The sequence below is a fragment of the Talpa occidentalis genome, unplaced genomic scaffold (assembly GCF_014898055.3).
Source record: "Talpa occidentalis isolate TD23 unplaced genomic scaffold, MPIMG_talOcc4v2.1 talOcc4.9, whole genome shotgun sequence".
Classification (NCBI taxonomy): Eukaryota; Metazoa; Chordata; class Mammalia; order Eulipotyphla; family Talpidae; genus Talpa; species Talpa occidentalis.
This window is the reverse complement of record NW_023605305.1, coordinates 14,349,605-14,376,565: the sequence shown is the minus strand read 5'-3', so window position 1 is coordinate 14,376,565 and position 26,961 is coordinate 14,349,605. Positions and strand designations below refer to the sequence as shown.

The 26,961-nt window shown below is 56.2% G+C and overlaps 1 protein-coding gene across 2 annotated transcripts; it reads right to left on the bottom strand.

The window, feature by feature from the left end:
- Positions 1 to 1,060: 1,060 nt before the first annotated feature.
- LDLRAP1 (low density lipoprotein receptor adaptor protein 1) lies at positions 1,061 to 25,002 on the bottom strand. Of its 2 annotated transcripts, none has more exons than XM_037498458.2 (9): positions 24,879 to 25,002; positions 16,066 to 16,208; positions 15,166 to 15,278; positions 13,647 to 13,761; positions 8,662 to 8,734; positions 8,180 to 8,266; positions 7,536 to 7,666; positions 6,147 to 6,181; positions 1,061 to 4,530 (listed from the first exon to the last, which is right to left on the bottom strand). In XM_037498458.2, exons 1-9 carry the CDS (start codon positions 24,964 to 24,966, stop codon positions 4,386 to 4,388), a joined length of 930 nt encoding a protein of 309 aa, XP_037354355.1. In that variant the 5' UTR covers positions 24,967 to 25,002; the 3' UTR covers positions 1,061 to 4,385. The 2 variants fall into 2 exon arrangements, with proteins under 2 accessions (XP_037354355.1, XP_037354356.1); XM_037498459.2 differs by lacking the exon at positions 24,879 to 25,002 and adding an exon at positions 17,427 to 24,247.
- Between the last annotated feature and the right edge of the window lie 1,959 nt (positions 25,003 to 26,961).

Genomic DNA, 26,961 nt, shown 5'->3' with positions numbered 1-26,961 from the left:
AGCGCTGCAGCTGCTCCAGTGCCACCGTGACCCAGGGCTGCCCCTACTCTCAGCAGTTCTTCCAGGAAGCAGGGCTGATTGTCCCTCTTTTGATGAGCTGACTCAAGGCACTGATGGCCACTCTGTGCCAGGTGTTGTGCTGGGCACAGGGCCACAGGGTGAATCGGACACAGGCTTGGCCTCCAGAGTGCCCAGGCTGGCAAAGGCAGACCCCAACCTCCATCACCCCTTTCAAGATCCAGCTGGAACCCTCCTCTTCCAGGAGGGCTCTCTGCTTCCTCAGCTCTGATTTCCAATAATCCCAGAAGGCAGTGTAACCCAGCCCACACCCAAGAGCTTTCCAGGACACCATGACCCGCACCGCCTGGACTGTGATGAGACCAGGACAAGGCAGGTCCTCGCCACCCTACCGCAAGCTGGGGCTCTGCAAGCACAGCCAGAATCGTTGCTTGGCAACAAGGATGTGTGATGGCCCACATCTGTCCTGGCCTGAAGCCAAGGCAGCAACCTGACCCAGCATCCGCATGTGGGGCACCTGGATAAGGTCACTCTGTGCTGGGCTTAGAAGCACCTAAAGTAAGCAAGGTCATCATGTTGTTCAAATGTTCTCAGCGCCCAGCTGAGGGGTGCCGGGGACTGCAGAAGCAGCTGTGTGAGGCCACAGTAGCTTCATGCGCCTTAGTGTCATGGTCTCTAAAATGGGCTAATAGTCCCTACTAGCAGTCACTGCACAGCCGCTTAAAGCAGCTGATGTGCGTAGATGCTGCTGGTGTCCCAGAGATGTGTCGCCTCCTCCTGGCCCCGCTGAGGCTAGTATTCAGGCCCAGCAACACTCCCAGGATGCTCCCAAAGGAAGCCTTCCTCCTTGAAGACACCAGAGTTCGTTCTGGGTGCCCACCCCCACACACAGGCTGGGGCAGGACAGGGATCTGCTGTGTCGAACACGTCCTGATGAGACCACTGAGCACGCACAGAGAAGGCGCAAAGGGCGGCCGCTGGAAGAGGTGGGAAGCACCCACTCGGACCAGTCGGTGAGGACAGCCGGCCTCCGTCCTGTACCACAGCCTGTGGCGACGCCCGCTGGCCCAGCTCCTCTCCCACGTAGTGGCTGCCCACTGCCGGGCTGTCAGCACAAGAGCAGGCGCGGGTGGCTAGCCCTGAGTTTTCCCCCATGGGGAACTGGGGGGGGCGGTACGTGGAGGAAGGGCAGCAGAGCTCCAAGCCCAGACTTCTTAGCCAGGCTGGTCAAAAAGCCCTTGGGGAGATTTAATTGGGATGGTATCTTCTCCTGGAAAAGAAGACCCTAACATGTACCAGCAAAGCCAAGGTCACATCAAATCTGAAAGGCGACTTTGTTCTTTCCTGCTTCATCCGTTATGCATGAAAGGGCAGACGGCGGGTGCTCAGGATTCATAATTTGAGACATCCGGAGACTAAAGACATTGGCCAAATTTAAACCGAAAGATGAACTTGTTGGGTGTCTTTTCACATTACGGGAGAAGAAGAAAGGAGAGAATTTCTTAGTCATCTACGATTCACTCAGCATTCACAGCAAGTCTGCCCCACGGCTGACATCAGAGGGCTCTGCCTCTGGGTTCCGGATATTTTAAATATCACTGTTTGAGAGGGACAAAGAAATAAATGGCTGAGGAGTCCCCTGGGAGCCTGGAGAGCAGCCTCTCTGGGGTGGTCACTGCAGCTTGACGGGCCTCAGGCAGCACCACCAGAGATGTGTGGGGCCAAGGGTCACTCTTTCCTTCCGGAGCCCGGAGCACCTGGGCTCAACAGGAGTCACAGGAGAGCTGGAGAGCTTAGTGTGGCTCTGGCAGCGCCAGCTCAGGTTCCCGAAGCCTTCGTCATCAACTTTACCTTGATCTCCTTGGATGTATTTGGTCAAATTGTCTTTGGCTCTGAGATATGCTTTGAGCCACCTGCCACCAACAACGTAACGGTCACCTCTGAGCCTCAGAAACCCAGGCAGGCGGACGGCGCAGAGCGTGTGGGACCCTTTCCCAGGTGGGGAGACTGATGCTGAAGGAAAGAAGGGATGATCCAGTGTCACAGCCCCCAAGTGAGAGTTGGAGCTAGACCCTGGGCCCACCTCACTAGACACACTTCCCACCTGCCCCCACTGCTGAGCGCACTTAGGCCCTGAATGCCTGCACTGTGCTCCCCAGTGCTGAGCCCCAGGCCTGCACTGTGTTTGGCACAAAGTTCATCACATGAATAAATATCGTGGACCCAGCTGAGAATGTGATGGGGTGATGGACACCCTCCCTGAGAAAGTCAAGCTTGCTCAGGCACACACTGCCGCACACACACAAGCGTTCGCAGATCTGCTCGGGACCCCGCCCAGACTTGTGGGGCCCTCCTTCTCCCCTCGCCTCAGAGCTGACACATTGGAGTGCTGGTAGCCACCCAGTGAGCCTCATCACACCCCCGCCTGCTGGCTGAATGGAGGCCCCTTTGGGCTTCAACCAGGAGACCACACACCATTATCCCCCACTGCTGGGCCTACGCCCAGCTGCCAAAGGGCAAGCGTTGCTGGACACAACTCCCACACCAGGCCTCTCCATCCAAGGGTGCTGTTTTTCAAAAAGAGAATGTTTATTATTTATATTTTTCTCATTAGAAAGTCCTTTACAGTAACACAAAGTAAAGCACAGACTCACCTACACACACACGAGGGGCACGCTGGGCATGGGCCAGAGACAGGACGAAGGTCAGTGTGAGCCACACAAGCAGAGCCCAGCCCTTCTCAAGGTTCCTGGGCCCTCGCACCACGGACGGCCTGTGTCAGGCCCACCCTTGCTGCCTCATGACAAAAAGGGGAGGAGAGGAGGGTCTGGGGTGGCAGCAAGGGTGGGAAAGGGGGCAATCCCCGCACTCTGACGACGACGACCCCATGAACCCACCCCTCACCCAGGCGTTCATCTCTCACGTGTTTTGGTTCAAGTGCTTGGGAAAGTAGATTTTAAGAAACAGCGTGTTTTTTGGTGAAACCTCCTCGAATGATTACCCAGCACAGCCAGGCCTGGGAGGCACCTGAGGATGGAGAAGGTGTCGGCGGTTTTGCTGGGTTTCCAGAAGCCGCAGCCATGGGGGAGGGAGGAGAGGACAGGGAGGTGCTGAGGCCAGACCGCCGGGCACACCTGCCCTGACGTGGGCGTGCAGGGAAGAACAGTCTGGGCGTGGAGTCTGGTTTTGTTTCGCCCTCAGAATTGCAGACTTCAAACACTTCCATTTTCATGGAAATCAACAGCGAGACAGCTAGCAGGGCGCAGAGGCGCGTGCCAGTTCTGTGTGGAAAGGCACCAGATGGTTTGTTATGAAACACATTTTGGTCAGAAAATAGCTGGGGCTTTTTGGTTCCTGGGAGGACAACAAAGCTAGAAAAAAGGGAGGTGTGAGCTGTGAGAGGTGCGGGTGAGAAGGCAGCTTTGGCGTCAGGTCTGGGTTCTACTCTTGCCTTCACCCCTCCCACGTCTGTGGCCTCCCTTTTCCTGCAGCGACAGTCTCAAAGGAACTTGGTGTTAGGGTTCACACGTTATCCCAGCGAGTGCAGGGGGTGGACTCAGAGGCATCCACACAGACAAGCGATGGACAGAAGAGGGGGCACCGCCAGCTGGTGTGAGGGGGGTGCAGAAGGGGTCCGGCGAGGGCAGCCACACGCAGACCAGACCCACCGTCCCTGTCAGACCCTGGGAGTCACACACAGTTCTTTAGACTGGTTGCAAGCACTTCCGGTACCACAGGGCCTTTGGGTCCTTTCTCAGGGAAGAAGGGCAGAAAGAAAGGCATATGCAAAGCTCCAGGCAGCACCATCGAAAGCCCTCTGGGGCCACACCTGCTGTGTGTGCTTTAAAGTGCCACTGCGTGCTGTCTTTGGTCAGGGTTGCCCCTTCATCTCCAGGGGCACCAGGTGCTGGGGCTCAAGCCCAGGCTGCAGGGGCCCCTGTGGAAGGCAGGTCTGAGGACACGGTCCCTTCCTGTGCCTAAAAGATGAGTAATTCAACCTCTTCAGCAAGAAGCATCCCAGGGAAGTGTGGGTCCTCAGGAGAGAAGGGACGAGAAATGCTTTGGCCGTCGTCCTGACACCCACAGCAGAGGCTGCACGGAGTGAAGGCCGAGAGCGGCTGCCACCTGCGCCTGCCATGCAGGAGTCCTGTCTGATGCAGAACTGGCTTCTGAATTGAACCAGGAGTCAAATAAATATTCAAGGCATCTTTCAGTTCTCAGAGAAAGAGCAGGAAACCCTGCTTGACTGACTGCAGCTTTGCTCTGCAGGCGGCGGTACTGCTGACTGAGGGGGCTGGCTGGGGATCTTGGAGTGGGTCCCCCTCCAGGTGCTTTGGTCCTTCACGGGTCCTGCCAGCCCCAGGTCCTCAGAAGCTGAAGAAGTCATCCTGCTCGGCGCTGCCACTGTCAGGCTTGTCCCAGTCAGTGGGAGAGAGGCACTGGGCGTAGTGGATGTCCTGCACGGTCAGTCCAGTGTCCAGGACCTGAGGGTTCGTCCGGGACTGGGCAAGCCTGGAAGGCAGAGCGGCGTGAGCTGGGGGTGCTGGGCAAGGAGCTGGTGGAGGCCTGAGGTGAGCCTGGCTAGCTCCAGGTCAACCAGGAGAGGGCATGGGCTGGAAAATGCCAGAACATAGGGGCCAAGGAACTCCCAGATGCCAGAAGTAGCCCCTCGACAGAAAGCCCACCCTTGACACTCAAAAAGCTCAGAAAACGGTGGGGCAGGCAGTGGCCTTCCTGCCTCCAAGAGAGGCTGGGGCACCCAACTGCCCAGAGCTCTGCCGGGAAATGCCCAGGAGAGAGAAGGGGCAGCAATAGCAAGGGCAGCGAGAGGGACATGCGTGGGAGGGAGCCTGGAACAACCACAAGCAGCACGGGCTGGAACTATGGTCAACACAGAGTTGTTGGGGAAATGAACTTAAAAGGGGAGACAGGCTGAATGTCTATAGAGTGGGGGAGAATTAATTGCGGCCCATGCCCTTCAGAGTAGCAGGCGGGCACCGGAGAAGGTGGCTGCACAAAGTCTTTTACAGCCTGGAAAAAGGCTTCTGATGCAACCATGTTAAGTGAAAAATCAGGATTCCCAAATGCAACTACGATGAGCTGATGGATGCAAAAAAAAAGTGTATGTGTAGGATTAGCATGAGTGAAGCCCAAATGTCTGGGCTATGGGATTATGGGATGGTGTTATTTCCTGTTTAATGCTTTGCTGATTTTCGAAGTTGTTAATAAAGGGCACATGATACTTGGGTAATCTGAAAAAAGCAAACGCCAAGACTTTCTCCCATCGAGGGGGCTGTAGTCAGCCAGCAAAGCAGAGAAGGTGATAATGTCTCCACGTCCAAGAAGGGGTCACGGTGCCCCAACTCATCCCCCACAGGGTTCAACCAAGCTCCAGCAGGAAATGAGACATGGAGGAGGAAGGTGGGAGGGAAAAGCCCCAACTCTGTTCCCACTCAATGGGCCCCAAGCCACTGGCCCTAATACCAAACAGCCCTGATGCGGGAGAACTGTAGGGGTGGCTGAGGGTCCCAAAGAGAGAGGGGCCTGACTGACCAGGGTCCAGAGCTCAAAACAGCAGCTGCCCAGGCCCCAAGTCAGCCCCAGCCTTCTCGGTGCCATGTCCCCAAGCGGAAGGTAGCCATGGCTACAGGGACGGCCCCTGGGAAAGTGGGGAGATGCCACCACCCTCAGGCTAGACCAAAATATCTCCTCTCTGTGCCTGACATTCTTCCTCCCTGGAATGCTCCATGGGCTTAATTTAAGCATGCCTTCTCCCTGCTCCTTTTCATAAATGCAAAACCTCTGCTGGAAACAAAGCCTGCAAACAGCCACTCTTCGAAGGCTAGCCGGGTGGAGGAGAGCAAATCCACCTGAGCCGCAGCGTGTTTGTTCAGCTCAGATGGTGGTAGCGCAGCCACTAAGTATAGTTTGATTCAACAGGGAGAGGTTTTTGGCAGACCTAGCCAACTCCACACCATCAGCTCCCTGTCCCCAGAGGTATTGGGGGGGGGGGGTGAGATTTTGAAGCCGGTCAGAGTTCGTGTTCTCAGGCTCAGCAAAGGGCCCCGAAGGCCAGCTGGTGGGTGCTGAGCCTTCTTCCCTGGTGCCAGGAGTCCAGAGAACCTTACCTGGAAAACGCTTCGTCCAGGCCGTCATCCAGCTCCTTGGGGAAACAAAGCATGAGACAGGGCTCATCGGTGGGCTAATGCGCGCTCACAGAGGGGCTCACAGAGGGGTAAGCTACAGGGACGGGGGCACAGTGCAGGGGCCTGGCAGGCACCCCTGTGAATGGGCCCACACCACCCCCTACTGGCTGCTGTCACCAGCATCTCAAACCATGGACCCAAATCGGTGACATGGGGTAGGAGGAAAGGGGACATCACTGGTACCTGGAGGCTGGGAGGGTGCAACCCCCGGCTCTGTCACTAATTGCCTGCAACACCTTGGGGAGTCATGGCTCCTCTTTGAGTCTCAGCTTTTCCTTCCCCAAAAGGAGGGGGTCTGAGTGATTTCTATGGCTTTCAAATTTTGAGAAGAGGGTGGGAAGGTTTTCTTGGTTGCATTCACTTCTAAGCACAAGCCAAAATTCCAAGCTCATGAGGGATCACTGCTGGCTGGAAGCCCCACAACCTCGGTGGGGAAACAGGTGAGGCTCTCGCCTCAGCCACCCCGAGGATGACCAGGCAGTAAGGGTGGTTCTGAGAGCAGAGAGCAGGCCTGGACTAACTGCTCAGGGGACAATGCGGCAGGAGGCCCACTGGGCACAAGGCCTGTTTTTCAAGTCCCTCTAAGTCCCAGATTTCTAGAAATTAGAGACACGTGACAAGAAAAGTGAGTGTGACTCTGCAGCTAGGGGGACGCGGGAGGAAGGTGGTGAGGCCTGCAGGTGACACAGCATGTGGGGCCACAGTGAGGGGTTATGTAACACGTTGACATTTGGGGAATCTGGACAAACGGTGAACAGAAATTCCTTATTATGTTTTCATAACTTTTTGTTAAGTCTGAAACTATTTCCAGATGAATTTTTAAATTTTTTTCATAGTCAGGTTCCTCTGGGAGATTGAGCAGGCAGAGTTCATCATCCTCATTGAGGTCAGAGGCCTTGCCCTGAGTCACAGAGCCGGTCAGGGGGCAACTGCCCACTGCCCACATCTCAGGCTCCTCGTTTAAACAGCCAAGGGAGGTGGGATGTCAGGAGCCAACTCTGCCCACGCTGAGAACAAGGGAGCCTTTGGCTGGTCCTGTGGTGGGCAGAGCCGGGGATGCTCAGGCCAAGAGGCCGGCATTGTGAGGAGACAGCTGTGCCGGGAGCCAAGTCTGTCGGGATGCAGCCCCGGGTTCAAAGGGGACATTGTTCATTCCCTTCCCTGGGTGCTACTGGGCTGGGTCTGCCCTTCCAGAGGCCTACAAGGCATGGTGCAGGGCCTGGCCCCTGGAGCAGCCTTAGGCCTCATCCAGGCATCAGGATGAGGCTCGCTGGATCCCTGTGGGGCCCCCCAGGCAACAAGACCACTCACCCAGACAACACTGCTGTTGCTCAAGGTTTGAGGCCGTGGTGCTTCGTCCATGTTAGCAGTGTTAGCGCTGACCGTGGACAGCGGGGCCTTGGCCGTCTCTTCCAAGTCCAGCAGGTTCCCAGTTGCAACCACTGTGAGGGGTTCAGTCAGGTGTGTCAGGGAGAGCAGAGCCTCCCATCTTCAGGACCCATCTTGAAGCGCCATTCTGAATCCTTCCAGGCTGTCCTGGTCCTGACTCCCTCCTGCGGCATGGCCTTCCCCAGACCTACCCCCAGGCCACCAGCGCCCCAGCGTGGCACCACCTGAAGTAGTTGGACAGCTGCCCACGGAGTGAGAACCTGCCCCCCACCAGTGATGCAGACTGGGGCATCTCTATTCCCTGGCCATGTTGACATCTTTAAGCGCCCACACGGCAGGGCGGAGAGTGCATGAGAGCTGTGCACATGGCTCTACACGGCTGTGCAGGGACATATCTGGAAGAACATGCACTAAAATGAGTCATTTTTTCTCTTTATGCACATTTTCTAATTTATCTACAATAAAAATGTATTACTTATTTAACAACAATACAAAAATAGAAAATCAAGAGTATGCCCCAGGCCAGGCAGCCGGATCCAGCCTCCCCAGCCCAGCCCGAGACTCACGGCTCTTCAGCGAAGGGGTGCTGTCACAGCGGCCCCCGCCCAGGACGTCTCCTCCCTCTTGGCCGGCCTTCTCCCTCTTCTCCTTCTCTGTGGGACCAAGGCACAGTGCACTGGAGCCTCCAGCCCAGCGCCCGACCCCAGCACTGCATTCCCAGCAATGGCTGGGCAGGGGAGACTGGCCAATCTCGGGCAGGTTTACGTTTTCAGCAGGGAGGAAACAAACTTTTCAGGTTTCATTTAATCCTCACAAGCACCCTGGGGGAGGGAGACAGCTGTTCCCATGTCTTCAGATGGGGAAACTGAGACTCAGAGAGGTGAAGTGACCTGTCCAAAGTCATAAACCAGGCAGGTGATAAAGAGGGGAGTCGGTCCAGGCCCGACTTCAGGGGCTTTACCACCCCTCCCTGCCCCACACTACCCTGAGCCTGCAACACCCTCTCACCTCCACCAGCCCACCCACAATGTCCTGTTGCAAGACTTACCTTCCTTAGACGCCTGCCAAAACTCAAAGGCAACTTTGAAGGCCTGGGCCACTGTGAGGGTGACAGCCTGGGCCTGGAAAACAGGAAGTGGGGGGGGAGGGGTGCAGTGTCAGGCAGGTACCAGCAAGACTGAACTGGAGGCCTGGGGATGCCAGGCCAGGCCTGCACGGGCTCCCTCCCTTCCTCCCTGCAGCGTATGAAAATCCAGGGCCTTTAATGCCTGAAGTGGAGGCAGAGTCCTGGGCCGTCTCAGGTCACCAAAGCAGCCAGGGCGTAATGAGGCCACACCCTCCCCAAGCAATGTAGCCCAGTCATAGTTCCCACCCTCATTCCAGGAAAGGAGCAGGAGGCTTATGCATTTCTTGGCAGGACTAAGATGTCAACGAGCAATCTGTGGCAGGGGACCAAAACCACCTAGTGCCATCACTTACCTCTAAGGATGGGCCACCCCTGGGCCCTTCACCCCTGGAGAACTCCACCCACCCAACTGAAAGGAAATTCAAACAGCACCAGCACTGGGTTCCCACAGCCCTGCCTGCCATTCTCTGGCATCATGCTTATGCAAGTCACCAACTCACAGGTCTGTGCCACCCAGCTAGGTGCTTCCTATATAGGCAAGAATCAAGTCTGCACACCCGACCCCCAGAACAGGTCAAAGCTCCTGCTGGTTGAATTGCACCTGCCCAGGGGGACAGGCCTCCCCTGGCTCATATACACTCCAGCCAGGACCTACCCCCTAGGCCATCTTCATCTTAGCTACTTCTTTTCTGGACTCTGGTTCAGGACTGATAAGCTCAGCTTCCAGGAGAGGAAGTCCCAGAGCTTGAAACTATGGCTGGAAGCCACATTTCGCTTCTTTTGCAAACCCTGGCCTAGAGCAGCAAGCACCAGACGCCCAAGTGCACAAGTTCAGGCCCACCAGCCGTGGCCCCACTGCCTTCCCCGCCACCAGACAACTCAATTTAATTGAGAAATGAATCTGTGGTTACTGCATTTAAAATTCCTTTTGCTTTTTTTAAAATTTAAAATCCCTAAACAAGCTGACTGATCCATGCCAATTAAACCTCACGAAGTATAAAATCTCATTTGAATGTCTCCGTCATTTACATTTTTGATGGAAGTACAGCGCTTTATGGCAAAACTTAAATATGGTAATTAAGTATGAAACTCTTCACAGCTGTTTACAATTTAATCTGTCACGTCTGAATCAAGTTTAATAGGCCCAGTTACCATTGAGAATTGCCCATGAACTAAAAATATGGGCTAATTACCAGCCGGAGTCAGATCACTATATACCCAAGCAAGAGTTGGTCACCCAATGTGGCACTGAGATGGAAACACCATTATTTTTTGCCTCCAGGAAATTTGGGGGCACACGCCTGATCCTGTTTTTGCATAAATCTGCTTGTTCATTTGCATACATTCCTGCCCTTTTGCCCTGATGTTTCGAGCCGCAAGTTAAACTAAATATGAGCCATGATGTGGCTGCATGCAGGTGGCTGCAAGCACAGGCTGGGCTAAGCTGGGAAGGGGTGGGCCCTGCTTTCTCAGAGGCTGTAGGAATCTGGGCAGCACAAGACAGAAGGGCTGCTCTGGCCTGCCCCCAGGACATCCGCCTTCCTTGATTCTACTGTCCCTCCTCTCAGTGCCTGTGGCCTGTGGGTCTCTCTTATTACCCTGAGCAGATCTGACTCATTCAGTTATTTCTGCCCTGTCGAGCTGCCAGTAGCCAGGCTGTTAGCTCCTCAGCAGGACCAGGACCCCAGGATTCTCAGATCCCAGCCCAGTACTTAGACCAACTTGGGCACATGCCCACTACTGCCCCATTATCCCAGAAACGTAAATCCCTTGCACAAAAGGATTACCCAAGAAATGCCAGTGGCCACGTGAGGGAGAACAGCCCTCCCCTTCCTGCCCTGGGAGAACTGGGAGGTATCACTTTGTTTACTGTTAGCTCACCGGCACTGGAACCCTGGGCTCCCCGCCAGTGCCGGCAGTGCCACCTTCACTGCAGAGCGCAGGGGCCAAAGTGCTGGCTGCGATCTCCCAGTCAGGCAGATGGAAAGGTTTCTTTGAGAGAAGCTTATCCTGGCCATGCAGGAAGAGCCACTGGGGAGAGGCTTGGTGGTTGTGCTGCTGAACTGGGGTTGACACAGAAAGAAACCCCATCCCCCCTCTCCCTTGCGATGGCCAGCAAGGAAAGGTGGGGGAAAGGTGCGGAGACTCTGGGCCCTTGGTGAAAGGAGCGAGGGCTACATCAACACCCCTCCGCCTGGGAGCCAGCCACCGGCACCAGTGACACTGGGCTCACCCACCAAACTCAAGGGCACCTCCCGCACATGCGAACTCCTGAACTGAAGGGCAGCCACCCCCTCACTAACCCCACTTCCCTTCCTCTGGGCTTGGCAAACTCCTACTCATCCCACAAAATCCAATTCAAAATGTCTACTCTGGGAAACCTCCTATCTCCAAAGAAACTTAATAGCCTCCACCCTGGAACTGAGCCACCTGGGTTCCAGGCTCTTCTGGCTGGCACTGCCATGGCCAATCCCCCGGCCCTCAAGCCTGACACAGGAGAGGCAGCACCAAACACACCTGAGAAGCTACCTGGCAGCAGCGGGGTTGGAGAGCCTGAGGTAGCCACTTTTCCTTCCGCCTCCCCTGAAACTTCCACTCTGCCCTGAGGACCTGGAGTTTTCATCCTGGCCACACCATGAGGCTAACAACACCCTGCCTGGGTGGGGCCCGCTAGGCCCTGAAGCCACAAGAACATCACCCTGGCATCTGGTGGCGTAGTCATTGGGCCATCTCTCCAAGGGGCCTCTCTGGGCTCCCTCAAGAGGGGAGCCAGCTGGGAAGAGTGAAGGAGGAGCCGCGCTGCAGTCTCCCCAACTCCGGGAGCATGTGAGCAAAGCACGGGGTCTGGGCCAGCAGCAGCCCAGCCCTCTGCCTGAGCACGCGCTATCAGCACCACCATCCTCTTCAGGAGCTGGCCTGTTGGCCTGGGGGCAGGCTATTTGGTTAAAGCCTGTCTAAAGTCCTCTGGCCCCAGGCCAGGCCTCCCTTGAATCACTGAGCCAAGCTCCCCAATCCAGAGGAAGTCTCTGCATCTTGGGTCCCTCCCACCTAGGGCCCACATTGCAACAACAGTCCGGACCAGCTGCCCAGAGCCTGCTCTGGTCGGTGGGGAGGAAGAGACAAACAATGCGGACATAATGAGCTTATATTTTTAAGTCTCTACTGGCCTCCTAAGAGACAAGGCCAACAGCCAGTGGACACTAGGCTGTTTGGGAGAAGTCACAGCAGCTCAGGGACCTGGGGCATCACGAGGCCCAGAGTGGGGAGGTTGGGGGGGGGGTCAGTAACACTGAATCTGCAGGAAACAAGCACACAAAAGAAAACAGGACCTTCCAGAACAATCCTGCAGGTCACTGAGGGCACCTTCTCAACCCCTAATGGTAAGTAGCCCAGAGAAGGGCAGGGTCTTATCCACAGTCGCACAGCACATCAGCCAGGTCCAGACCCCTGGTCTGCCTCCTCCCAGACAGCCCAACTGTAGGCTGAAATGTGGCCACCCCAGGCAAGATGTCCGACCCAGGCCCTGGGACCTGTAAATGCTTCCTTCCATGGCAAACGATACTTTGCAGGTGTGATTAAGGATTTTGAGATGGGGGACTGTCCTGGATTACCCGGTGGGCCCAATCATAGGGACCTTGTGAGAGGGGGGCCAGAGGGTGAGAGTCAGAAAAAGCAACATGACAACAGAGGCAGAGAGGGAGACGGGAAGATGCTACACTGCTGGCTGTGAAGGTGGGGGAGGGGGGAGCACAAGCCAAGGAATGCAGGTGGTCTCCAGAAGCTAGAAGAGGCAGGAAATGGGATCGCCTCCAGAAGAGACACACCCTGCCAACTCATTTTCGACTTCGAACCTCCAGAACCAAGAGAAGAATTTGTGTTGTTTCAAGCCATTGAGTTTGTGTTAATTTCTCAAGAGCAGCAACTGGAACCTTGTACCACCTCTGGAGAGGCCAGATGGGTAGCAGAAAGCTGGGGGTGGGAGAGCGGTGATGCCCCTGAAGCACACCTGGTGCCCGGGGCAGGGGAAGACCTTGTCGTCTTGGCCCCAAGGACCACAGGGCGTGGAGACTCCATACACAAGGTTCACAGAGGCCAGAGCTAAATCCATACGTGTTGGGAGCCCCCGTGCAGGGAGGACACTCAGACCTCAGGAGCCTCAGAAAATAAAGCTTCATCCCACAGGTTGACCCCTGCTGGCTGCTGCCCCAAAGTATAAGACAAATGCCCAGAAACCACTGAGGTTCCTGAGCCCCGGGCAGAGGTGGCTGGGCGTGGTCTGCATAGGGGGCAAGGCACTCTTCAGGGCACACAGGGATGGGAGGCAAGTGGGTCACTCTGCCTGACTGGCTGTGTCATCTTCACCAAGATAGCTGACCGAACAACAAAGACAGTAACAGCTCCCACTGCACAGAGCAGTTGTGGGGATTCAACGAGAAGACACCTTCACGCTGACCACTGAGCAGGCTCACAGTAGGAACACAAAATGGCCATTCCCACCACAGAGGCTGAGTCCTCTCAGGGCTTGCGTTTTGCCCTTCGCCACGGCCCCTCTGATCGCCAGTCCCTAAGGACTCGTCCCTATAAGGCCCTGCACCCTGGACTAGTGACAGAAGACCCCCAAAATCTCAAACCCAACAAATCACATTATAGAGAAGGGGCCCAGGGCATTCACTGGGAATTCAGGCTGTTCACAGACCAGAGGCTAGGCTGGCCAGTGGGCAGCTCCTGTGACAGGTCACCCACCTGACTGCAGCCCCCTCAGTTCAGCACCACTGGGGGTTCCAAGATTTCAAACATTTATGTGATCATCACTTTTGGGTCTTGCTCCCGACCACACAGGGCCCCCAAGGGCAGAGCTGCCAAAGCAAGGTCGGAGCCCGCCCAAGTCCCAGCCCCTCTCCACTGACCATCTTCCGCTTGGTGCAGAGGAAGGCGTGGCACTCGAGATTCTCATTGTGCTGGCTCTGGGCGATGTATGCGAATACTTTGTCATGCATCTTGTCCGCTGTGCAGTAGGAGATCCTGAAAGGCAGGTGGGAAGTGTCACCAGACCCCAGCATGGGAGTTTGACCACATCCAAGATGACCCACAGGGCATCTTGCCTGAGTTCCAGAGAGCCTGCTATCCCACACCAACAGGAAGAGATTCTGGAGAAGCGGCCTTGGCCTCTAAGCTAGCATCCTGGACCATCCCTCACTATGCAGGAAGGAGGGTGGGTAACAACTGGAAGGAGGGTACCTTCCCCTCTACTAAGCCATACACCCAAACAGTAATAGCGGGGCTCTTACTGCACACCAGACCAAGAGCAGTGCAGATATCATCTCCTGTGCCTTATGTAGCCCCAGCTTCAAAGACAGTCACAGACATGGGGGTGAACCAGTAAGACCCCTAAGCAGGCAGAGGGAGAAACTCTAGGTGCCCAAATGCCTCTTCTCCATGCCAGGGGATCCAGCCTCCTCCCACCTCCAGGAAGGTCTTCTTTGGCTTCCCCGGGCAGGCCCCTCCTTCTCTGTCCTCTTGGGAAACACTTAGACGCTTCTGTCCATTTCTTCCCTCCATTCCCTCCTAGAATGGAAGCTCCTTGAAGGCAGGAGCTAGATCTGATTCCCCCTCCCCACCCCGGCAGATTACATTGGTTAAAGGAGAGGCAGAATCAAGAAGATGAAAGGAAGACTCCAGCCAGAAACTCTAAAACCACCCCTCAAAACACGTACGGGCTTGTGCTCCAGCCAGCTGAGCCATCTGCGTGGCGACAAAGCAAAAGACAGGGGAATGCCTGGCGGGAGGGAGTCTGCTGGATTCTGCAGTTTAGTGTCCTGGCCCCAGCTCAGCCACTACCTCACGTGAGGCCTGGGGCAACTCCCTCTCTGGGTCTCCACTTGTAAAACAGGCCTGGGCTGTCCCTTCCAGCTCTGAAGCTCTACAACTGACAGCTGAGAGAACGATGGGGCTAGCCTGAGGCTCCAAAGACTGGGCTCTGCCTCCCTGTGAACAAGGGCACCCCCTGAGAGAGATCATCTACAGATGACTCAGGCTGCCTGAGGCCTCCCTGGCCGCTGGGCCAGCTGTCCAGTGCTACAGAAGGCAAAGGCAGTGACTCTGCAGCCCTCTGCTCCAAGCCTGATTCAGCACACGTCTGGGGGAAGGGGCCAGGTTGGGGTGAGGGGGCGCAGTGAGGCTGGATTAGGTCTCAGCAGCCTGCTGTATCCAGAGATAATGACAGTAGCAACTGCCATCTAACCAAGTGCCCGTGGTGAGCCAGGTGCTGTGCAACAGCACTTCAGGCAGATCTGTTTCCACCCCACTGACAGAGGAAAGTAAGGCTCCAAGGTCACCCCCACGGGAAGCAGCAGAGTCTAGATTCAGATAGAGCTCTCCACCCACCACCCCAAGTGGCAGAGGGGGCAGAGGCAATGCTGAGCGTACCTGTAGATGGACACGTTCTCAATGAGCTGGTTGGTGATGCTGTCGGTCAGGATAATCCCCCGCGGCGACACCTTGAGAGTCACCTTCTGCAGCTTCTTCCCACTGGCCTTGGCCTTGGGACAGACATAGATCAGAGGGGCCTGCCTGACTCACCTGGGGGCCCCCCTCTGGGCGCTAGACCCCAGACAGGAGGCCCATGTGAGGCCTGAGCCTAGGTAACTGGCCGGTGCCACAAGGAAGACAGCTGGGACAGCACCTCTCGCAATACGGTCAGGGGCAGCAGGCGCTCGATGAGCAGCTGCTGCCCGCCAGCGTGGGACCTCCAGTCACCCTCACGGCAGGAGCGCTTCTCCCCAGAGGAAAGGGACTCAGAGAGGCCAAGGGACTTGCCAAGGACACACAGCTGGGAGGGACATCAGATGCTGAGCACCCAGTGGACTACCACAACCCCAGCCACTGCACCCGCCACAGCCTGAGCTGCGGGGGTTCCAGGCCACCTAGGGAGGGAACTGAAAGGGCCATGGCAGCTCAGAGGTGGGAGGGGAAGCTCCGTCTCTGGTGTGCTACCCTGTCCCTCAGGTCATGGGGCAATGGTTGGGGGATGGCAACCTCCCCATCTTCGCACCCTGGTGCTGCTAAGTCACCACTGTTTAGGCAGGAGCCTGTGCTGGGGGGAGTCATGGCCATAACAGCTGGAGAGGACACTCACCCTGACTCCACATGCCTGCCAGCTCCCCTCTGCCAGCTTCCCCCCACCCCCGCCGTCCAGATGCAAGGGGACTCGAGGGCAGTGGCAACTCAGACATGTGCAACTAGAGTACAGGGTGGGGACAAGCAACACCCTGGGGAAGAGCTGACCCTTGGCTCATGGTCCCCACCCCCTCGGGACTGGGGTCTCACCGTGGCCACAATCCTCTTGACAGCTGCGGCCGACAGCTCCTCGCCCTTGGGCTGCTCCACCAGCGTCATGCCCAGGTACTTGAGGCTGAAGAGCATCCCCTCGAGCAGCGTTTCCCGCGTGTCTGTCCAGTTCTCAGGCAGCTCTGGACAGGAAGAGGATAGGCTCTCAGACCCGCTGGCCCCCCACAGCACGGCTCTCACCAGTCCCCAATCCCCAGCAAGACCTGGTAGGGGGCACTGGCCTCCCACCCCCTACTACCGTTATTTTTATTTTTTTTTTAAGATTTATTTATTTATTTATTTATCTATTTATTTATTTATTTATTTATTTATACAAGCACTGGGTACAGTCAGAAGCGTGGGAGGGTGAGAGGATTCACCAGAGCCAGAGCGGGGAGCAGAGCAGGCAGACTGACGAAGTACACTGCTGAGGGGAGCAGCGGGCGAGACAGGAGAGGTCTGCGCGCCATGTGGGACCCTTGCCGGTGGCCGGGGATCGAACCGGCGCTGCAGAGGCTGCGGGCAGTTTCGCAGCCCAGCGCTCAACCGCTGCGCCACCAGGGGAGGTCCTGTTATTTTTATTTTTAACCAACACTTCCCAGTACATATCAAGCACTGTGGTTAAGAAGTTTTACACAAAATATTCTTTATCTTCACGAGAACCCAGGAGATAGGCACTCTTATCATATCCATTTATAGACACTGAGGTCCCGGAGGCGAAATCACATAACCAAGTCCACAGAGGCAGCGAGTGCAAGAGCCAAGGTCAGAACTTATTTTCAAATTGGAAGCCAAACTCTTAACTTCAACGCTAATACCTGTGGAAGGCAAAGCATGCCATTTTCTTACTGAATCTTCAGCGCAATCTGCAAAGTGAGGTGGATATTATTCCACTTCACAGATTAGGAAACTAAGGCTGGAAGAAGTGAAGTCATCAAAGGCCTCAGACGATGATTAAAGGGTTGAAGTGAGAATTCAACCTATGTGGTCCCGTGACTCCAGCCTGCTCTGCTTTCCTCCACCTGCACAGCTGAAGAACCAAGAGGTAGCTGAGACCGCAGCCCAAGGAGAGTGGGTGGGGGACAGGGAGCTGACTGCTCAAAGGACGTCAGATAAAGGCCACCTGAATCCAGCAGACTGGGCTTGGCCTTGCAATCCTGCTTCCCACCCCCGCCTGGTCTTGGGGAGTCTCCTCGCCTTTCCTCTTTGAGACTAACAAAGAGCACACACGTGGAAGGTCCTTTGAAAACTAGCCAAGACCAAGGTGAGGAAGGCTAGGAAAGGAGGGGATGAGCCTGGCTCTCTGGGCAGGGAAGCTCACCAGCAGGCGTGTTGGAGGAAGGACTGAAAGGGGCACCCACCTGGCCCCATCCACGGGCAGAGGCTCTGAGCAGACAGAGGGCCTGGAGGGAAGCGTAGTCATCATCAGGGGTTTTAACCGCAGCAGGCTTCCTCCCCAAGGGCTGAAGCCCAGGGCATTGGCTCACTCAGCTAGGAAGCAAGGAGGTCAGAACGGGAAGGCCTCTAGGACCCCTCCAAGTGCCATCACTAGGACCAGTGAACACCCACAGTCCTTGGCCTGTGGCTTATCATTCTCTCGCAGATGCTGTAATTATAGGAGGGATTATAAATGTGCCCGTTTCACAGATGAGGAACTGCACTTTAGTGTCACACACAATCTTGGATAGGACAGGATCCAGGCAGGAATCAACCTCCAGGGGCCACCAAAGAGGTGGCAAGGGCCAGCTTCCCTCAATGAGTTTCTGGAGGGGAGCTGGAGAAATCCAGCACCTTTCCTGCCTCCTCCAGGGGCCTCATTAAGTAACCCTACCGGAAAAGCCACATGAAGAAAGCTTACAAGTGTCCACTGCTGTTGTGAGGGCAGCTGATGCCGTGCCAGAGCTATGGGTTCCCCCTGCAAGGCAGAGCCCAGCTCCTGGCTGGTCAGGACTTGAGATCTGGGCCCACGTGGCACCACTAGGCCCTCTACCGGGTAGGTCCTGCACAACCCCCGCCTAGTTCCTGCCCTACAACTCTTGGCTTCCAGTGGCTCTATCTCCTCCACTAGCCAGGGGAACCTTGTATATCCATGTCTCTGCATTTGACTTGCGGCAGCAACTTGTTCCTCTCTAAGGCTGTTTCCTCATGTGAAAAAGAATGCATGTGTGTTTGAGGGCTGGGTCACACAAGAGATTACAGGTGTACCCAGCCTTCCCCTGTCAACTGAAATCCAGGTGAGCAGGGACTCATGGCCTGGCTTGCCACTGGCACTTAATACGTGCTGAGCCAAGGGATGACCTGGATAACCCCAAGGCTTCTTTCAGGCCTAAAATGCCTCTAACCCCAACCTTGGCTCTGTCACCTGGCTCACTGCCTGCTCCAATCCTTGCTCTTGAACCTCTACCCCAACATAAGGCCCAGCCCTACAGTGATGACTCCAAATGGGTCTGACCCATCAACCACCCTTCCCTTCTCACTTCTTAGTTCACCCATTTTATTTGCTCCTCCAAAGAGAATAAGAAAGTCCCTGAGATGTCCCAGTCCTAGGCTGGGTGATGGGGCATGGGCCTTGCCATCAAAGAAGCAGAGACTCAAAATCATCAAGGCAAAGCAAAGTCATTAGGGTAATGAAGACAACAACAACAACAAAGCAGCCTTCCCTTTACCTGTAACACTCACAGCTACCTTGCAAGCAGGCACTCTTTCTTCCCCATTTCACAGATGAGGAAACTGAGGCTCTATGGACAAGTAATTCTGACTCAAAAATGCCCACATTCCTGATGATTAGGCCATATTACCTTCCTATAAACAAATACCTTATTTTTAGCAAAAGGTCAGAGAAAAGATCCTGGAGTCGTAGGCATTTCCCCCCACAATTCCTAATTCCTGAGGTGTCCCTCTGTAGGTCAACACACCCCGACTACCATTTTCTACCCAAGATCCGTCTCAGCATAGATGGCAAACTGCAAGCTGCCATGTCTGTCAACTGTGTCCTTGGCAGACATTGCTAATCAAGCGCAGCTCCATTTCCCTCTGATTTACACAGGACTGTTTCTCAACACAAGGCTCCAGGCAGGCAATACCAATAGATCAGGGATAGTTGAGTTCAGCTCATTATCTGTCCCGGCTCTACAGCAAACATCCTTCCTCCCCCCCATTTTCATGTCCCCACTCTCCCATTTCCTCTGACTTGGCCCTTTCCTGGCTCCTGTCCAAAGTCACTTCCGCTCCCTCCATTCCAAAGGGCCAAAGCTTGCCAAGGTCGCGGACAACCTCTTTGCTGTCAAAATATTTCCCGGTCCTCCTTGACCTCTGAAATATTTAGCATTTTTCTGCATTCCTCCTTGCTGGCCTGACCCTCCCTCTAATGCCGCCCAGAAAAGAGCCCTGGTCGACTGGTCACCCGCTAGCCCCAGAGACCCTCTGCCCAAACCCCATCACAAGACAGACGAAATCGCGGCCCAGAGAGGGCAAGGACTCGTGCAAGAGTCACAGCGATTCCGAGGATCACCCACCCCATGGCCCAATCCACTACAGACAGTTCCCACAATGACTGCCGGGGAATTCTAGGTGCCCCACTCTCCTCCACACAACATTCCTGCACACACGTGTGCACACGCACACACAACAGCAGCTCCGGCCATGCAGAGCTCCTTCATGATGTGATTTGTACTTTCCAGGGCTGTGCCTTTGCTCAAGGAGTTCCCTCCACCCAAAACACCCTGCCCTTCTTGTGACTCCCCTCCGGCCTCCTCCAGGAAGTCCTCTTGGAGGCGCAAGCCTAGTGGTTAAGAGCAAGGGTCTTCATTCTAGAAGTGCAGTTCTGATACTGAATGCTCTTGAACGGGACAATTACCTTCCCTGTGCCTGTTTTCTCATCTATAAAATGGGGGAAACGACCGTTCCTTGGCTCACAGGGCTATTTTGGATGAAATAATAACATGAGATGAGGTAATAATATGGAACACGCTTAGCAGGGGGCCCTGCCCTTGGAAGGGGCTCAGTAAACGTTACTCCAGGGCCTCATCTGCTGTCAGTGGGTTGCTTGTGTCTGAGTGAGGATTGCAGTCTCTTCCTCTGGCAGCCACATCACCCACAGCCAAGCAGCTGCCTAGCATGTGTCTTCCCCTTGAAGGACTTCCGTTTGTGTCTGCCTCCCCCAGGAATTGCCCAATGTTGCTGTCCTGACTCGCCCTACTTTCTCTTCTCCCTCCAGCCCCATCACCCTGGCCTCCCAGGCCCAGCCAGGATCCTCCTCCCTCTCTGGGGAACCCTGCCTTGGTGCCTGTACTTCTGAGCATGACTCATGTCCTCCCTGAGGTGTGAGGAGGCTGGCATGCCTCGCCCTCCCTGCAGAGAGCAGCACCTAGGAGCACCCAGTAAAGCCAGACACTAGGGTTCACCCCACACCTGCCCTGCTCACCACCCAGCCACCTCAGACAGGCTGGAGATCACAGCTCTTCCCAGGAGGAGCTCCCAGAGGCGCCAGGCAAATACAGGCCTGAGTCCACTGCCCAGTTCTGTTTTTGGTTATTTTTGGCCCCCTGGTAGCTAATGACTGCGCTATTTTAACTTTGCAATTTTCAGACAACCCACTGTCAGAGTTAGCTGGGGAGAGACCATGTGCTCAGCTAACTTGCAGCTCTGAACATGTGCTTTCCTCGTTAAGGCCCCTTGTCCAGGAGTCAGAACTGGACAGGGCACCCCAGGCCCTCTCTGCTGCCCTGGCCTGGGTGCTATTTGGAACATCGGTGCTGCAGCCACCCACAGGGTGGTTGTGAGAATGAAGCGCTCCCACATGAGGGAGGTGAGGTCCAGAACCATGCCTGGTACATACCAAGTGCCACTGAAGTGTGAGATACTGCCAAACATCAAGGGCAAAAAACCTGAATGTGTCAACAGTCCTTTGCAGTATTTTTATAAGAATCAAAGACTAAAAATAAGAAAAGTCAAGGATATAGCCACATTCCCATTGCAGAGATAAAGCAGAGGATTCTGGTCACACTTGACAGTGCTGCCCTTGAACCCACAGGGGCCAGGCTCAGGATCCCCCAGAAGGGGCAAGCATTCTGCCCTGCAGGCTGCCGGAAAGGAGTGTCTGGCTCACCTCACCCCTTCTAGCCACACACGCCTTCCTCACACACCCCTTCCTCGGTGGCCAGACCCATGAGAAGCACAGGCCAGCCTCCAGTTAAATGTCCCCTGCCCTTGCTGTCCCCTCGGGCTGGAACACTGTTCCCCATTCCCCTCCTCAGATCCACAAGTGTTTATCTCACCTCCTCTGAAAGGCTCCCCCGACTCCCTGGGGGAACACTACCTGTGCCCCACCTTTCCCCTCGGGCTACCGTTTCTAGACACCACCTCACCGCAGCTTCCTGCCCCTGCAGACTAGGGAGGCTTCACGAACTCCCATCCCATGAACCTGCTGCTAACGCGCACTGCCCGGCAGAGGGAATAACTCTGAGTAGCACGCTTCTCCTGGGGTCTCCCACGGGCTGGCACCCCAGTCTCTCACGTGATAATTTGCTTTATTTTGTCTACTTTGGGGACTCTCTTCTTTTTTCTCACTTCTAGTGATATTTCCTGGGATCTCTTCCCAAATGAATGACGTGCACTCAGATCCTTGTCTCACTGTCTACTTAAGAACCCAAAGGAAGACACCGCCTTATCTAGGGAAGCGGCCCCATCATTTCTTCACACCGCTTTATCTTTCTCCACAGTAGCACCACTACTCCTATCATACTGCTTATCTGCCCCCTGGCCTTGCAGTCTGTCTTTCCCACCAGAGGGTCCAGCACGAGAGGAACAGAGACTGACTTGCTCACCAGACTCCCCAACACAATGTCTCCATGCCTGGACTATATATCTTTTATTATAAATATTAAAAATAAGTGTGAATAGCTCCTGTCCCTGCTGACCCCCAAGAACTAGCTGCCCCTAATACTTCTTTATCTCTCCTCAAAGAATTCTCTGGCAGCCTGGCACACTCCACAACAGAGCCCAAGGGTCACAGGGACCCTAGTACCTTTATTTTTTTTTTAAGATTTATTTATTTATACAAGAACCGGGGTACAGGCCAGATGCACGGGAGGGTGAGGGGATTCACCAGAGACAGAGCGGGGAACACAACAGGCAGACTGACATAATACATTGCTTAGGGGAGCAGCAGGTGAGACAAGAGAGGTCTGCCGCGCCATGTGGGACCCCGGGATCCAACCAGTGCTGCAGAGGCTGCAGACAGCTTCACAGCGTGGCGCTCAACCGCCTGCGCCACCAGCCCCTAGTACCTTCAGAAAGAAAGATACTAAGTGGTCAGGTGAGCCACCTGTCCAGGCAGCTGGAAGCTGGAAGAAAGGAAAATTCCTGGCCAGGGACTAAAATGAAATATTCATGGTTCTGGAAGAGATGGAGGGAAAGTCAAGTGTCCGGGAGGGAGAGGGAGAGCAGTCATACTGAGAGACAGGAGACAAGGGATTCAGTGCAAAGATGCCTGGGGTGTTGGCTTTGCTGTGTGTCCTCAGGCAAGCTGCCTCCATTCTCTGGGCTTCAGTTTCTCACAAATAAAACAACAGCCATACTAATTACAAAGAAAGACTGGGGTGGGGGGGCGAGGGGTTGGTGGTGAAGAGTAGGTCACAGCCAACAGCAGGTATCAAGTCCAACCTTAACTACACTGGCTTCAGTTTGGCCCCAAAGCTCAATCATAGACTTTTAGGGCAGGGACACCAGCCCAGGCCAGGCCGTCCCAATACCCCGCCCTGGACACACCCCACAGGGCTTCCCTCTGTGGCTACTGCAGTCTTCAGGGGCTGCCAACCTGGGGTGGGTCCTGGCCCTAGCTCCTCCCATGGCCAGAGTCCAGGAGGTACCCTGGCCTGGGAATTTGGACAGCGGCCTCAGAACACCTGCCTTGGGGCTAGTAAATCCACTTCCCTCCTTTATCTCTCAAATGCCTCTGATGATAAGAATCCCTGCTCCGTCACCTCTCAGGAATGGAGGAAAAAAAAAAAGCAAAAACACCGTGTAAGACACAGGAAGTGACAAAAGCAGGAGTTACCATTTATTGAATTCTTTATGCCCGAAACACACTTCCATTTCACCCCCACAAACAACATCTCAGATGGGTACTATTGTTATTTACAACTTACAGATGAAGAAACTGAGACTTAATAACTAGATGGGGATGTATTCTGGGTCCAGAAGGACCCAGGGCAGCTAGCTGGGCCCTAGGGTGGGGGACTCTGTGAGGGTGATGGGCTCTTCTCTCCTCTGCAGGTATAGACAGGATGAGCCCACAAAACTCGTCCCACTACAGTAATAGTCACACCAAAGGCCTGCACAACAGGCAGAAGGACGGGGAGTGTGAGAGAAGGAACTCACCAGTCAGGTGCCAGGAGAAGACTTATTCTCAATAACCTCCTCAGCAACGGGCACTGAGGTCACATTTTTTCTCCCCTCTTTGCAGAGGAGGAAACTGAGGACCAGAAAGGGCAAGTGACTTGTCTAAGACCAGAGCAGGCAGCAGAAACACTTTTCCACCATCTACCCCTTCCCCAGGTTAAGAGGGACTTGTAAATCTCCCTCCTTGCTAGGTGCCCTCTCCTCCCCCATCCCAGGAGAAAGTTGCTGAATTCTCCACTGGAACAGACGTCATTCTGAGAAGCCCTGGTCAAATCCCACATATGTTTAAAGCTACTTTGGGAATCTGTGAGATGGAGATGGGGCATCCCTGGCCTGCTGAGGCCCAGCCCTAGGGGTCTCTGACCCATCCACAGCAGACACCAGCCCATGCTCCCAGTGCCAATCTTGGTTTAGGAGGCACCACAGCTGGAGCAGCAAAGTGGGGCAGGAGGAGGGTCAGGGCCAGCTCTCTAGGCCTTGACACGCTGGCACTCCAGGGCCGAGGGATCTCGGGCTCCCCTGGTGGAGCCCTGGATGGCACGGGGGAAGGGGAGGGGGTGATTGTGCTGTCAGTGGGGGAGAGGCCAGGGTCCAAGGCAGTTGGGAGGGGGAGTGGGGTCCTGGGCTTTGGTTCCCCATCTACCAGGAAGGTCTGCTGCCCTCAGACAAGCCACTTCGTCTCCCCTAGTGAGAAAAGAGGGACTTGGGCTGAGTTTCTCAGGCCTCAGGGGAACGTGCCAGGTGAAGAGCTCCCTGAGAGTAACAGGAGAAGAGGAGAGGCGGGGAGGAAAGGGGCCGGGCGAGGCGCCTCTCAGCCTCCCCGACGCCCCGGGGAGAGGCGGCGGCGCCTGCCCGAGCCCGGGCGCCCAGGGACTCGAAGCCCGCGGGGGCCGGTGCGCGAGAAAACAGGTTCCAAACGCAGCTGGGAGGCGGCCTCGCGGCGGGCCTCGGCCGGGAAGGTCGAGGAGACTAGGTCACCCGCGTGCGACCCGCTGAGCCCCAGGCTGCGTCTGCTCCCACCTCAAGCAGGTTCCTGCACCCCAAGCTCGCACCCACGTCTGTTTCTGCGCGCCCAGAAAGTCGGGCTGGACGGAGACGGCTGCAAGTGGGCGCCCGCCGGCCCGCGACCTCTCAGCCGGGGCGCGGGGTGCCTTCGCCCCCCCCCGCCCCCCGCGCCCCCCGCGCCCCGGCCGCCCCGCGCGGCCCGCAGAGGGGGCGCCGGGGTCCCTCCCGCCTCGCGCCCGCAGCCCCCCACCGCCGCCCGCGCCGGGACCGCCGACCCCGCAGCCGCGCAGGGGGGGCGCGAACTCCGGCAACTCGACCCCGGCGCCCCCGCCCCCCCGCCCGCGCCCCCCGCCGGGCCCCGCGCCCCCCGCCCGCGCCCCCCGCCGGGCCCCGCGCGCTCCACTCACTCCGGTGCCGGCCGCCGCCCCCCCAGCTCGGCTTGGCCAGGCTGGGGCTGCGGATCAGCGCTCGCCCGGCGGACTTGAGCGCGTCCATGGCCGCTCGGCCGCCGCCGCTGAAACTCCGTCAGGAAAACTTTCCGCCCCGGCGGGCGGCGCGCGGACTCCGCGCTCACCCCGCGCTCCTCCCCCCCGGCGCCGGGCACGCGCCGACGTCCGAGGGGCGGGGCGAGGGGGACAGGCCCCGCCCCCGAGCCCCCCGCCCGCCCCGGCCCCGCCCACGCAGCCCCGGCCCCGCCCACTCCGGCCCCGCCGGGCCCTGCCCCGGCTCCCGCCGCGCGCCGGGCAGTGCTCCCGGAGGCAGCCCCAGGCGACCCCACTTCTACTTCCCCTCCCCGAACCCTGGACTCTCCACCCCGTCGGGGTCTGGACCACCTCCCCCGCCACGGGAGGCGCAGGCTGGGATTTCTAGACAGTCCCGCTGAAGGATGCTTGGAGACCATTGCAGAGACTGAGGGCCAAGGGCAGGAGACGAGGGTCTTGTCCAGGACCCGAGGAGCGGCGTGCCCAGGACAGTGGCAGGCTTGGAAGGAGAGGTGGAGGTGGAGGTGGAGGTGGGAAGCTTTGCTGGGAACAGGGTAGGAGCATAAAAGTTTGCCTTAACAAGGTCAGTGCGTGTTTTGCCCACCCAGTAGCACTCGGGCTGCTCCCTGGCACCACCTGGCACGCTGGGCTGCCCCCTGCCCATCCCCTTCCCCAAGTAGCCTCCGAGTTGGTGAGGCCTGGGTGTGATGCTCTGAGGTGTGGAGAGAGATGCCTCAGCCCTGGCGCTGACTTGAGTGTGTGACCTCAGGCAAGTCTTTTTCCTCTCTGGGTCTTTATCTGTTAAAGGAATTGGGATCCTATTTCTAGTGACCCTCTCAACCTGCCAGGCCAAGTGCTGCATGACCTTGACCCAGACCCTGCTCAGCTTGCTAGGGGTACTTGGAGATGGGCCTAGGTTCTAAAATTCCTCAAGTACAGGAGTTCCACCTCCAGGATTTAGAATTCTGATTCCCTAGGATCCTATGCCCTCCTGTCAGGCTTTGCCAAAGGGCATTGGAAGGACAGCACATTACCCAGCCGGGCTTCTTCTGGGCGTGTGTGGGGTGGTGAGGGCGCCTCAGCCTCTGGGATTGCTCCAGACTGAGAACGCAGGACCCCTGTTCCTGTGTTGGGGGAAAGACAAGGCTGTGCCACCCCCAGCTGGAAAGGGAAACCCTGCTGACATTCCTCTCGTGGTTGATAAACTAATGCCTTTCCAGCCATCTGGCCTTTGCTCTCCCAACAAGCATCCAGTAACAGACCCACCATGGAAACAAAAGCCACAGGCCCACTGAATGACTCTTGGGGTCAGAGGCCAGAGTCAAACTCAAACCCAGGACCCTCGGTAAAAGTAAAATGTCAGGAGTTTGACCCGGCTTTCCTTCTTTGGGTGGTTGTGAACTCACCTTTCTGAGCCTCTTGTGTAAAAGGGGCAACAATACCTATTCCAGAGGGCTGTCTGTAAGGATTACATGAGTTGGAAAGACTCAGCACCCTGTCCTTGAGAACTCACCTATAAAGTTGCCTCTTGCAGGAAGCCTTCCCTGACTATTACCCTCAGTTAGCTGTCTCCTTGTGGGACCCCACAGGTGTGAACTTTCAGCCCTACAGTTGTTGCTGGTGCCTATTCCTACTCTTCTCACCCCCACGGGACTTTGAGTCCTTCAAAGGCAGCACGCTTTTCTCACTCTTTTCTGAATCCCAAATCCCTAGTATGGGATCCAAATGGACTTCCTTTCCTTTCTCCCTGCTTCTTATCCTTCCTTCCTCTTGGCAGCTTTTTAACAGCACCATGCTATCTTTTCCCACCAAGGGCTATGGCAATGGGTAAATAGGTCCTTGGGATCAAGCTCCCAGCTCTCTTACCCAGCACTCTCCTGGGGCTGGCTGGTGTGGGGCAGCTGGTGGTGTCCACCTGGCAGGGGGTACCATATGGGCCCAGTAAGCAGGCAGGCCTGAGAATGCTGTGCCTGTAGTGAAGGCTGTTTACAGGGCCATTGCATCTTCC